Genomic DNA, 12,434 nt, shown 5'->3' on the forward strand with positions numbered 1-12,434 from the left:
TGGTTGAGTGGGAGGTGCCTGGCTGAGGCTGGGCTGATACGATTTCTTTAGTGGAGTAAGGCCAGGAACTCTTAACCGGGGCTCACAGGGTCCCCAAATGGCCTGTATTGAATTCAGGAGATCCATGGACTTGAATGAGGAAAAAATTACGTTTTAATTTTCACCATCCTCTAACTGAAATTTACCATTTCCTTTCTTCAGAAATGTTGACAAGAAATCACAGCACATTATAAGTACATATGACTTATATCACCATTAAAAATCATAGATTTTTATGTCATTTTACTGTTATTTTGACATATCATTTTCACTTATTATTTTGTCACTTTGATGACAGTTAATATACTGTCACCATATCGTATGATTTAATGTATTAACAAAGATATGCATGTTTCTATGTTGCATATTTGTTCTTGTAAGATTTTGGTTAACTGTACTTTACTATCAATGATTTCCTTTATAATGTGACATATTTCATTTTATGTATTTTAAAACATTATCCCAAGAACAGTCCCCATAGGCTTCGCCAGATGGAAAGAGTCAATGGCACACAAAAGGTTAAGAACTCCTGCTAGAGGGAGCTCAGATGCCAAGGCCACTCTTCTGGGGCAGCCAGCCAGGGTAGCCATGGGTGGGCAGACAGAGGCTGGTCGGTGGAAAGAATGGAGCAATTGAATGAAAGCAAGAAGCAGAGAGGCTAATGGAGAAAGGCAAAAGGCAACCAGAGCAAGCGTTCCCACCCTTAAGAGGTCTGGCCGTGTATCTTGCAACTGGATTTCTACAAAGCTGTCCCATGTGCCCATACACATAGATTCCTCAATGACTTCAGCAAACTTGATGGATTTCTGTTCCTTGCAACCTTACCATGTTCAAACAAGGAAAATGTCCTCTTGTGAACCCTGAATACATACCAGGCTCTTGGGCAATATAAGACACACCGCACGACCCATTTTTATGGTCATCGAATGTAATCTCGGCCTTACTGGGGCCCTCAACAGCGATGGAGAGGCCTCCAGCGCCTGCTTCCCGGGTCCAAATGCTGAACTCCGCTGAGAGCAAAGAGAAACCTGGTTAGTGACTGAGCCCTGCAGAGCCCCTGGCCCTCTTCCATTCTTGTTCAAACCTGCAGCGCTAGGTTTCGTTTGTTGCTAGCCCTTTCCTCTTTCTCCAACCCCAAGTAGAACCCAAGCAAGGTCCAAGGTCCATTGTTGAAGTTTCCTAAGCATCACTAGCGATAACTAAATTCATAGGACATCTGGAGTCCTCTGAAGACATGTCTTTTTTTTTTTTTTTTTTTTTTTGACAGAGTCTTGCTCTGCTGCCCAGGCTGCAGTGCAGTGGTGCGATCTCAGCTCACTGCAAGCTCCATCTCCTGGGTTCAAGCAATTCTCCTGCCTCAGCCTCCCTAGTAGCTGGGACTAGAGGCTCATGCCGCCACGCCCAGCTAATTTCTTTTATACTTTAGTAAAGATGGGGTTTCACTGTGTTGCCCAGGCTGGTCTTGAACTCCTGAGCTCAGGCAATTTGCCTGCCTCGGCCTTGCAAAGTGCTAGAATTACAGGTGTGAGCCACCGCACCCAGCCCTGAATACATCTTAACCGGCCGGGCGCAGTGGCTCATGCCTGTAATCCCAGCACTTTAGGAGGCCAAGGCAGGAGGATCACTTGAGCCCGGGAGTTCAAGACCAGCCTGAGCAAGACAGTGGGACCCCATCTCTAACAAACAAAAAAAGAGAGAAAAAAAAATTAAATAAAAATTTAAAAAAATGAATACACCTTAACCAAGCCAGAAAAAGATGAGAATGTTCCATTTTTTCCCCACAGATCTTCCCACCAGCAGCAACCATAGGAAAGGATGCTTACAGTCAGTTTTGTAGCTTTCTAGTGTGTTCCACAGAACATCAGCCCTGAAAGATGCTCTGGAAACCATATTACTCTGCTCCCCAGTTAGAGACTCAGGTGCACACTAGTAAGTTACAGGCTCCAAGGAGGCTCCCAGTAAGAAACCTGTTTGTCTTTACGTAAGTGAGCAAAGCTTAGTCACAAAGTGTGCCAGACTTAGTCACAGATGCCTTGTTTTAAAGAATGCCCCTTAATGCCACCCATCAGAATTCTTCTCTTTCGGACGGGGCAAAAAAGTGTGTGGGTGCCCACACTGCCTGGGCTCAACTCTATTCTTCCCAAGTGAAAATCCTGCCCGGAATGCTCACCTGGGACTCCCGCTTCTCCTCTCTCCAGGCCAGGGCCTCCTGCCCGCACCTTGTGAGCGCCTCCCTCACCAAGTGGCCCCACGGTGAACTGGAAGGGGCTGCCAGTGACGTGCTGCCCACGGTACTTGACGCTGACCGTGTGCACGCCCATCTCCTGGGGCACAAACCGGACGCAGTGCGAGTTCTTCCCCATGGGCACAATCTCTGCCTCAGTCACACGGCCAGAGGGGCTGGTGACATGGGCCGACATATCACTGCTGTTGATTTCTGAAAGAGGGAGGGAGGTTGGGAGACAGAAGAGGGTTAGGGCAAGGGCCTGAGACAGGGAAGGACATGCAGGGCAAGCAGCCGAGAGCAAGGTGTGTGCAGCCCGGTGGATGTGGGGTGCCCAGCCTTCATTCCCTTCAGGCTGGGTGCCTGCCCTCCTGTGGACAGCATGGAGTGGGCAGGGCCCTTCAGGCCACCCATGCTGGGGGCACTGAGACTTTCTGCCAAAGGTGACGTGGTCATCCATCATGCACAGATGGGCTCCTTTCCACGGGTAGGTAAGGGTAGAAAACAAGAGCTGTCATCCCTTACCGTCAAGAAGCTTTGGCATTTCTTTTAGGCAACAAGACAAAGTTAGAGAAAAAGGTGAACATATGTCAGTCCCAATGGCAAACGGGAAACCATGCGTGAGCAAAGCTTTGAGCAAACCAAAGACCAGGGGCCACATTTTCAGAAAAGCAATGTCTCGGGTCACCAGCACTAGGACGCAAGACCACATCACTCTACGTGAGCTGCTCACGTCATGCCAACGACTGTGCCTGCACTGCCGTGGTGAGGCCAGGTGGCCGCATGCGGGGCACGGAGCACTGCCATCACCTAGAGCCAGTATGAAACTGCACCCTCCAGCCCCACAGGATCTGGGCAGAGCAGTTCATGACTCTGACCCCTGAGGACAGAAAAGGGAAGGGAGGTTGAAAAGAGGGTCACCCATGTTATGAACTGAATGTTTGTGTCCCTCCAAAATTCAAATATTGAAACCCTACCCCCAACAATGTGATGGGATTAAGAGGTGGGGCCTTGGGGAGGCAATTAGGATTAGATAAGGTCATGAAAGTGGAGCGACCCTGTGATGGCGTCAGTGGCCTTGTAAGTGTCCCAGACAGCTTGTTCCCTCCGCTCTCCAACGTGTGAGGATACAAGGGGACGCTGTCAGTCTGCAGCCTGGAAGAGGGCCCTCACCACAATCTGGCCATGCTGGCACCTGATCTTGGACTTCCGGCCTCCACAACTGTGAGGCATACATTTCTGTTGGTTGCCACCTAGTTCATGTGATTTTGCTATAGTAGCCCAAACTGACGAAGATGCCCTGCAAAGCCTGGGTCTGGAGGACATCTGAAGTTAGTGAGCTGTCCTCCATTAAGGAGGAGGGGATCTCCGAGAGGATCATTTGGGTAATGAGAGGAAAATCGAGCCTCACCCAGAGTCATCTGGTATTAAGTAACTAAAAGAATAACAAAATGGCCAAGAGCTGGAAGAGACTTAAGAGAAAGGGTAAACGTCCACACTGCAGATACTTGCTAGCTCCTCAAGAAATAAGCAGAGAACAGAAATTTTGCCAAATGAGAAATGTAAAGCAAATGAAAAGAAAACACAGTACACATCACTAGTAATCAAAGATATGAAACTGAACACTGGATGCCGTATTTTTCCATCAGGTTGGCCAAAGTGAGAAGGAGACAGCCCCAGTGCTGGGGGGGGAGTATGGAGAAATGTGGAGGGCAGTCTGCCAAGGCATGGCAGCATCTGAAATGCACCAGCCCAGCCCACTCCTGGGCATTGGTCCACAGCCTGAGCACAGGGTGGCAAATGTCAGAGCAGCCCTGATGATGGGAGCTGAGGCACAGAGTTGAGTAACGAAGGTTGATGCATCTAGACATGAAATGGAATCTCTCTTTTTCTATCACCAACAGTTCCACTGAATGAAATGGCATTTTATCAGGGTCATGAAAGAGATGATGCGGATGTCTATTTTTTGAGGTGGGAAGATGCCCACGAAAACAGTGGATGAGTACACCGATGTGACTGGAAAGTGAGCACACATGGCTATGAGGACGGGGCAGCCAGGGTCCAACTCTGCACCTAAGATGTGAACCAGGCTCTCTCTTGGTGGTGACACTTCCTCCCTCCACCTTGAGGCACACAAACTGTTTATGACCACAAATGATCAGCGCAGCCTTTTTTTTTTTTTTTTTTTGAGAGAGTCTCACTTTGTTGCCCAGGCTGGAGTGCAGTGGTGCAATATCAGCTCACTGCAACCTCCACCTCCCAGGTTCATGCAATTCTTGTGCCTCAGCCTCCTGAGTAGGTGGGATTACAGGTGCCTGCCACCACACCCTGCTAATTTTTGTATTTTTAGAAGAGATAGGGTTTTGTCATGTTAGCCAGGCTGGTCTCGAACTCCTGACCTCAGGTGATCTGCCTGCCTCGGCCTCCCAAAGTGCTGGGATTATAGGAGTGAGCCACCGTGCCCGGCCCAGTAAAGCTCTTTTTAAGTGATCATGTCTGAACTCTACAGTAATGAGGCTTTACCACATTCCCATGTGACCTGACGTTGATGTGACTACACAAGAAGAACCCATTAACTAAAGCCAAGAAGGCGGAGTCGACAGCTCCGTGACACGTTAGGAAGGATGGGAGACGCAGTGTAGAAAGACAACCCCTCTCCAGAGCTCGCAACACATCTGAAGACGATTTAGATTTCCCTTCTCTGTAGAATTTGTGCAATTCCACAGGACATGCCAACTTCTGGGCAGAGGAGCCTCAAAACTTTCACTCACAGTGACTTCTCTCTGGAAGGATTCTTTATAGAAAGAATTTGGGACACATTTCAGACAGACCGTGTGACCTGTTGACTGCCTAATTGGGGCCCATGAGGAACAATTCACCACCAAAGGGCCAGATGTGGCCCAGTGAGATCTGCAGCACAGCCCTCGTTCTAATTTCAGGAATGAAAGAGAAATACTAGAAGGATGCCGCTGGGCTGCCACCTCTTAAATACTTCCAGACACTGGCATTGGCAGGGCCAGTTCTTTCACTGACATGATTCTATTTGACAGATAGTAAATCTAAAAATCTAAAAGCATTATCTACGTTTCCCCCATGTGACACAATAAAGCTATTTTTATTTGGAAGAGGAAAAAGGTAGCGAGGTAAACATTTATTTTTCTTGGATGAGCCTCTGTGAAAATAAACATAGAAGAACATGATGAAATGAAGTGAAACGAAAAGGTCAACACAGTCGACTTGGATACTATGTTCTGGGCCATGCCTAAACTTGGTTCCCAAAGGCACCCGCTGCCCTGAAGGCTGGAGCCAAGGCTTCCCCCCACCACTAGTCCCCAACGCCCACCTGGGATTTTCAGGTTCAGGTCACAAATGCTCCCGACAGTGGCCACGGACGGGGCCCGACTGGTGCGGGTGATGCTCTCTTTGACTCTTCCCTCCCCGCTGATCTTCACGGTAAATGGGCTCCCTGCAAGACCCAAGAAGGCTCCTGTGAGCAGCCCAGAGGCAAAGGCACAGCATTTACAGAAAACCCAAGCATCCCACCTGGAGGGGAATGGAATGCACATACCAGGCACGTGCTCGTCAGCGAATTTGGTGGAGACAATATAAACCCCAGGCACGGTGGGGAAGTAGGAGACTTTGCAGGTGCCATCTTCCAGGTCCTCCGTCTGGATGTCCACTTTGCTGGGGCCTTCCACTGCCAAGGATATGCCACCATAACCTGCAACACAGCAGCCCCAGGCTGTTCTGACAGCAACTCCTCAGGAAGAGGGAGCCCAATGAATGGAGAAAGGACATCCTACCCTTACGGCTCAATGTATTTCTACATAGCAGAAAGAAAGCAATGGCGGCCTTGTTTGCAGAGCCCAGAGGGGGATGAGTAGGTTAAGCGTACTTCCTGAGAAGTCCCGTAGTGAAATAACCTGCTGAACCTGGTTTTGACCACAGAAGGCTTTCCTTAAGGATATTTACTAATATCCCATAGATGATGTGTCCTGTGCAAACTGCTGGGGAGGACCTTCTGCCCTCACGCCTCCAAGAACTGCACATACCACCTCGGGGGTTTATCCACAGCCAGACCTGAGATTCTGAATTTTTAAATAGCCCCTGGCTACCTCAACTAGGTTGGCAGATCCGAAGGTTTAACAGGGAGTATCTCCCAACCAGGACCAGAAATTCTCCAGCCCTCTCCCCTGGGTTAGAATTTATCTAGAATTCACCAGCATGGCTATCCTTCAAGAAAGCAGATGACTGGAGGCACCAGGGTGTGGCGAGCTTGGAAGAGACACAATCTAACTCAAACCATCGCAAAGAGAGAGCAGAAAGAGATGCCTCATCTCCACAAAAGCTCTGCTCAGATGACCATGGTCTTGGCCAGTCAGCACAACATTCTTTGCTTGGAGAGACGCTGGGAAGCTGAGAACAAGGGTGGGAGAGCAGATGAGAAAACAGGGGTTTGCGAGGTGTTGTGGCTCTGGGTTCAGATCCTAGTGAGGAGGGGGCTCTAAACCTTGTGAGCCTCAGTTTCATCATCTAAAAAACAAAGACAATCCCATTTTCGCCAATGGTCATGAGGCATAAAAGACAATGCAGGCAGAAGGACCTATAGCTTGAAGGATGCTCAGAAAGGAAAAGGAGTTGGTAGGATGAAAAGATGACGCTGCCTCAGCAAAATAAGTCGGTTCCCACAAGCTCTGGGCCTCTCCCCTGGGACCACACAGACCTGCATCCCTTGTGTCCACGATGAAGTCAGACATCTCGAAAGTCCGGCCTTCTGACAGGCCACGGCCATAGACTTTGGCTCGGCGGGCGTCACCGATCTCAGATTGGACCACCATGATGGACACGGGGCTGTTGGCCACATGGTTGCCATTTTTCTTGATGCTGACCAGGTGTTCACCCACTTCCCGGGGGATGAAGGAAATGCCTGGACCAGAACACAGACTGGGGTTTGTAAGGGGATGGCGGAGAGGAAGCAGGAGAGAGACACACTCTCAGAAATAGAAATATGACCTTTTTCCTGACATCCAACAATCCAGAGTGTCAATATCACAACGCACAAATACGCTTGGGCATTTATCGTGCATGTGACTCATCAGGTTTATCACATCACACTCCACTGTGCTACCCATTTCCCAAGAAAGGACTGCAAGAGTCCCCATCTCCCACCCAAGATGTCCTGGCTCCAGCCAGGAAGGGTAGCCTAGCTCACCAATGTGGTTGTTGGGCAGCCTCTTCAGGAGACAGGGCTCATCTCGGCCAGATGGGGCCTTAATGCTGGCCGTCAGGCTGCTGAGGTCAGTCTCACTGATGTCGAGCAGGAAGTCAGCGGCCGAGCCCAACTTCACCTGGGAGCACCGCCTGCTGTCATCTGGGAAACATCCCCCAAAAAGGACTCCCGTTACATGTGGTTACCCCGGCTTCCCAGAGCTGCCATGCCATATGCTGTTCACGGATGAACAGGCAAGAACTAACTACACAAAGTTAAGTGAAAAAAAATGAGCCTTGAACACTGAGTAGACCCAACCAATGAAGAATGACGGGATTCATGCCCGCTTGCAGCAAAGACAAGGAGCTGGCAGGACCCAGAGACTTGAGTCCTCATGGACCACCTTTTAAAGGAATCTTTGGGCCAGGTGCCTAATCCCAACACTTTGAGAGGCTGAGGCAGACGAATCACTTGAGGTCAGGAGTTCAAGACCAGCCTGACCAACATGGTGAAACTTCATCTCTATTAAAAATACAAAAATAAGCTGGGTGTGGTGGTCGGTGCTGTAATCCCAGCTATTCGGGAGGCTGAGGCAGGAGAATCGCTTGAGCCCAGGAGGTAGAGATTGCAGTGAGCCAAGATCACGCCACTAAAACTCCAGCCTGGGTGACAGAGTGAGACTCTGTCTCAAAAATAAAATAAAATATAGGAATTTTTGTTAGTTGAAGGCACCTCACACCTGCCTGGCATGGCTGTGGACATTTCTAGGTAAACAATGACCACATTCCACACAGTACTACTGGCTGCTTCCCAGACAGGTCTAAACACAGTGGGGAAACAGGCTCTGCCTTGTGCATCTTCCTTATAACTCACTGAAAGCATAACCTGAACACAGCAAGGTGAGGAGCATGGGCTTTGGCATTTCATAACCTGGGTCTGTTTACTTATATGTGAACTTGGCTACACCACTACCTTGCCAAGCCTCAGTTTTCCCATCTGTAAAAGGGATAGCAGAAAACTTACCTAGTAGTGACGCTGAAGGGCATGTCTAAGCTCATGCACCTCATGCACTATTGCAGTAAGTATGATTCGAATACTCCATCTGAGAGCTTTCTCTTTGCACACTAGAGTCACACTGGCACAATAAAAGTGTGCTCCAAATACTAGCTCTCGCATTTTCCTGGATTATCAGCAAGAGAAGAATTTAGCTAATCCAAAATTGCATTCCATCCCCTGCTCCTCCTCAACAAGTCTCCATGAAACCTAAACTCAAAGAGACGTCTAGCCTGCTGCCTGTGGTCCGATAAGGAGGGTGGCAGTCAGGGGCCGCCATACTTCCCACGAGGAAGCCCCCAGAAGCCAGACAACCCTACCTGTGATCTTGGCTGTGAAGGGGCTGCCAGGGATGTGCTTGTCATTGTACTTGACCAGAATGCTGTAGTCGCCTGGCAGAGTGGGCAGGTAGGTCACTGTGCATGTCCCATCTTTATTGTCAATGCAGCTGATTTCTGCTTTTGAGGGGCCCTCAATAGCCAAGTCCAGACCACCTACAAGTGGGAACAGGGATGCAGGGGTGTTAGGGAGAGAGTTGCCTTGTTTTAAGAGTTTCCTTTTAACAACTCATCCAGGGCAGCCCTGGTGCTGGGGGCAATGGACTGACGCACTCCACGTGAGCTGTGGGCAAAGGGACATCTGTCAGAATGAAGCAGTCCACGTGGTAAAAACACCCACTGAGAAGAAACCCCAAACATCTGAGTTCTTCACTGCAAGTAACCCTGGAGCTCTCTCTACTCTCAGGATGCATGGGATGAGAAAAGGAAGGAGCCGTGTACGTCAATTACACATAGGAGATGGTGGGCAGTGGAGGGCAGAGGTGGATTGTCCCTGCCCATCAGGCACTGGCTGCCATCACGGAAATCCCATTAGAACCACAGATTTGGGAGTATCCATGAATGGGCACGGGAATGGGCACGTGGCTTTATCAAAAAGAGCCACTCAGTAAGTCATGTGGTCTTGTGGATACATGTGCAAAAAGAACAAAAACATCACCAACCAAAACACACTTAAATTCCAGACAAGTCACATAAAGTATTTCATAGCATGAATCTGATTTCAATTAGAACACAAAGGACTTCAAAAATGTCTGTCTGGGTAGAAGACAAAGCAGCTCTACAGAAGAAACAAATTTACACAAGAGAAAAGACAAGACAAATACTACCATTCAATCATCTCACTTTTAAAAGCCACCCTGGAACCGTGTCCACTTCACCCTCCGAATGGACAGCTGGAGGCATATAAACACATAAACCACACAGTACCTTCTCCTGCATCCTCCGTCACGATGGTGAAGGTGGCAGTTTTGTTGGCCACTCCATACACGAGGCCTGGACCGTATGCAGAAACGCTTCCACTGTTGGGGTAGTTCACGTAGAACTGGAGTGGGCTCTCTGGGTTTACAAAGGACACAAACAAAATTGGTGCTCATTAAGGGGTGAATGAAGACCCTGGACAACTGGCATCTTGACGCTCACCTCTCTATGGGTCTGGCACCTCCTAAGCAGAGGCATGAAGAGACAGAAAGAGATGCACATGCACCTCCCGTCCCCCGCCATCCTAGGACATCAGAGAGGGTCTACGCAGTATTATTCCTTCAATCACAACATAAGAAAAACAATCCTGGAGGCTGCTCCAGATGAGGAAGGGGGCTAAGGTAAGGTAATCCAGCCCAACCTGACAAATAAGGAAGAAACTTTTGCACTGGGTGGTGAAAGGACCCATGGCCAGAGGGAAGGTAAGTGGAAAGGGCTTTTGGAAGGCCATTTGCCCATGCCATTCAACCTGTAAGGAATCAACCCCACAGCGGTCTTCCCTGCCCACCCCAACTCCTAGCCCTATGTAAGCACTTTCATTTCTGCAGTGTTCGGGTGCATGTCAGGAAAAGACCTAAGTGTTCACAACAGAGGACCGGTTAAATAAATGCTGATCTACTCATGGGCCATTAAAAAGAGTGAGGAAGGCCCATGTTTACTAAATTGAGAAATTATCCATAATATGATGCATTAAAAAGAAAAAAAGCAAGTTGCTATAAACTATGAATACCATTATGCTATTCCTTTAAAACAAAATAGAATAAAATTATATGTATGTTTGTAGATACAGAGAGAAACATCTGAAAAGATACACAACTCACACCAGCAGTGGAAGTGGATGGCAGATGTGAGAAAGACATTTTTTCCTCTCTCCATCTGCCGCTTTAGAATATTTAAATAGAAGCAGATAATACATTTTTGCTTTAAACCAATATTACATACAGACAACTAAAGCAAATGCCAATCTCAGAGAAATATTTGCAACTCCTACCACAAAGGGCTAATCTCTCCAATGTTTACATTGCTCTTAGAAACTATATGACAAAGGCCAAAAACCAAATAGAAAAACAGGCCGTGGATCCAAATGTTCAGTTCACAGAAAAAGAAATACAAACAGACATATGGAAAGTTGTGTGGTCTCATTCACAAGAGCAATACAAATAAAGCAACGCTGAGATTCTGTTTCTTTCCAACCATCAGACTGGCAAAGATCCAAAAATTTGATACCATATTTTACTGGCGAATTTTGTGGAAAAGAAGGTGCTCTTCTCCATGGCTGGAGGGTGTGTGAACTGCAACAGCCCCTCTGAAGGGCAATTTGGCAAGATCTGTCAAAATCATAGATGCCTGCACTGGGGCCCTAGCATTGCCTCCTCTGGTAACTAAATCTCACAGATACATCTTTGTGAGTGTGAGGTGACTAGGGGAAAAGTCAACTTGCTGCAGCAAGACTGGGGACAGCAAGGGCAGGAAGAATCAAAATGCCCTCCAATGCCCTCCAATAGGGAAATGGTCAAATATGTAATGGTTCGTCCACATGAGGGAAGGCTGGGAAGACACTCGCTTATATATCTGTATTTCCATTTGCATGGAGAGTCTTAAAAATACTCTGAAATTGGCCAGGTGTGACGGCTCATACCTGTTAACCCAACACTTTAGGAGACAAAGGCGGGAGGTCTGCTTGAGGACAGGAGTCTGAGACCAATCTGGGCAACATAGTGAGACCGTATCTCCACAAAAAAATAAAAAATAAAACCCTGAAACTCTGAAATCAAACATACAAAAATTTATGATAGTCTAGTTCAAGGAGAGGGCAGATGGAGGATATGGGTAGGAAGGAAACCTTTCTCCGTATCATTTTTATTTTTGAACCATGAGAATGTGTTACCTCTTCAAAATACTAAATTAAAAAACAAATCTTTATACAACTACAAAAAGAAAGAGTGAACTGGTGACACTGTGCTGGTTGGTGACCCATGAAACCTGGGCTGGCTTCCCTTGTCAAGGGCTGCTGGTCCTCTTCTTCCAGGGCTGCTGGTCCTCTTCTTCCGCCTCTGACCTGGCTGGCCCCAAGCCCCCAGGCCACACAGGGTTCTGCAGGCCAGGCTAGAAAGTCCCTCAACATGCCTCCTATTTTTCTCCCAGCTTGACCTCTGGCCACACTCGGGGTAGTGACAAAGATAACAATCACACACTCAAAGGCCTGCATTGTGACCCAAGACACTGAGCTACATCATCCCTTCCAGAAATCAGCTGGACCTGCTAGGGTCCCAGACTGTTTGGTTTTGCAGGGGTGCCAATGCTGCATTCCCCAGCCTGCTGCCGAGAGCCACTCCCTGCACAGCGGCTGAGGAGCATCTGCAGGCTGCCCGGATGCCCCTGAATGGTGGAGCCCTGCTGGGCCTGCTGAGTTCAGCTTACCGGGGATGTGGCTGCCCATGTATTTGATGTGCATCTCATGGAGCCCGACCTCAGTGGGGGCATATCTAACAGTGACCGTGCCGTCCTTGTTGTCCACAATCTCAGGTGTGGCTGTCTTCCCAGAAGGCATGTGGACCTCTCCTATGGAGCACAGAGAGATGGGGCAATGAAA

General features: G+C 48.4%; 1 protein-coding gene across 3 annotated transcripts in view; it reads right to left on the minus strand.

Annotated features, from left to right (window-relative positions):
- FLNB (filamin B) overlaps positions 1–12,434 on the minus strand; it is a 166,377-nt gene that overhangs the window by 16,414 nt on the left and 137,529 nt on the right. For all 3 annotated transcript variants that reach the window (XM_030811548.1, XM_030811546.1, XM_030811547.1), the window contains 9 exons: positions 12,263–12,403; positions 9,791–9,919; positions 8,846–9,019; positions 7,476–7,634; positions 6,987–7,190; positions 5,832–5,984; positions 5,607–5,729; positions 2,210–2,476; positions 912–1,049 (listed from right to left, as the gene is read on the minus strand). In XM_030811548.1, the coding sequence (XP_030667408.1) occupies positions 912–1,049; positions 2,210–2,476; positions 5,607–5,729; positions 5,832–5,984; positions 6,987–7,190; positions 7,476–7,634; positions 8,846–9,019; positions 9,791–9,919; positions 12,263–12,403 (1,488 nt within the window). The remainder of the gene's footprint in view (positions 1–911; positions 1,050–2,209; positions 2,477–5,606; positions 5,730–5,831; positions 5,985–6,986; positions 7,191–7,475; positions 7,635–8,845; positions 9,020–9,790; positions 9,920–12,262; positions 12,404–12,434) is intronic.

This window comes from Nomascus leucogenys, chromosome 4 (assembly GCF_006542625.1).
Source record: "Nomascus leucogenys isolate Asia chromosome 4, Asia_NLE_v1, whole genome shotgun sequence".
Classification (NCBI taxonomy): Eukaryota; Metazoa; Chordata; class Mammalia; order Primates; family Hylobatidae; genus Nomascus; species Nomascus leucogenys.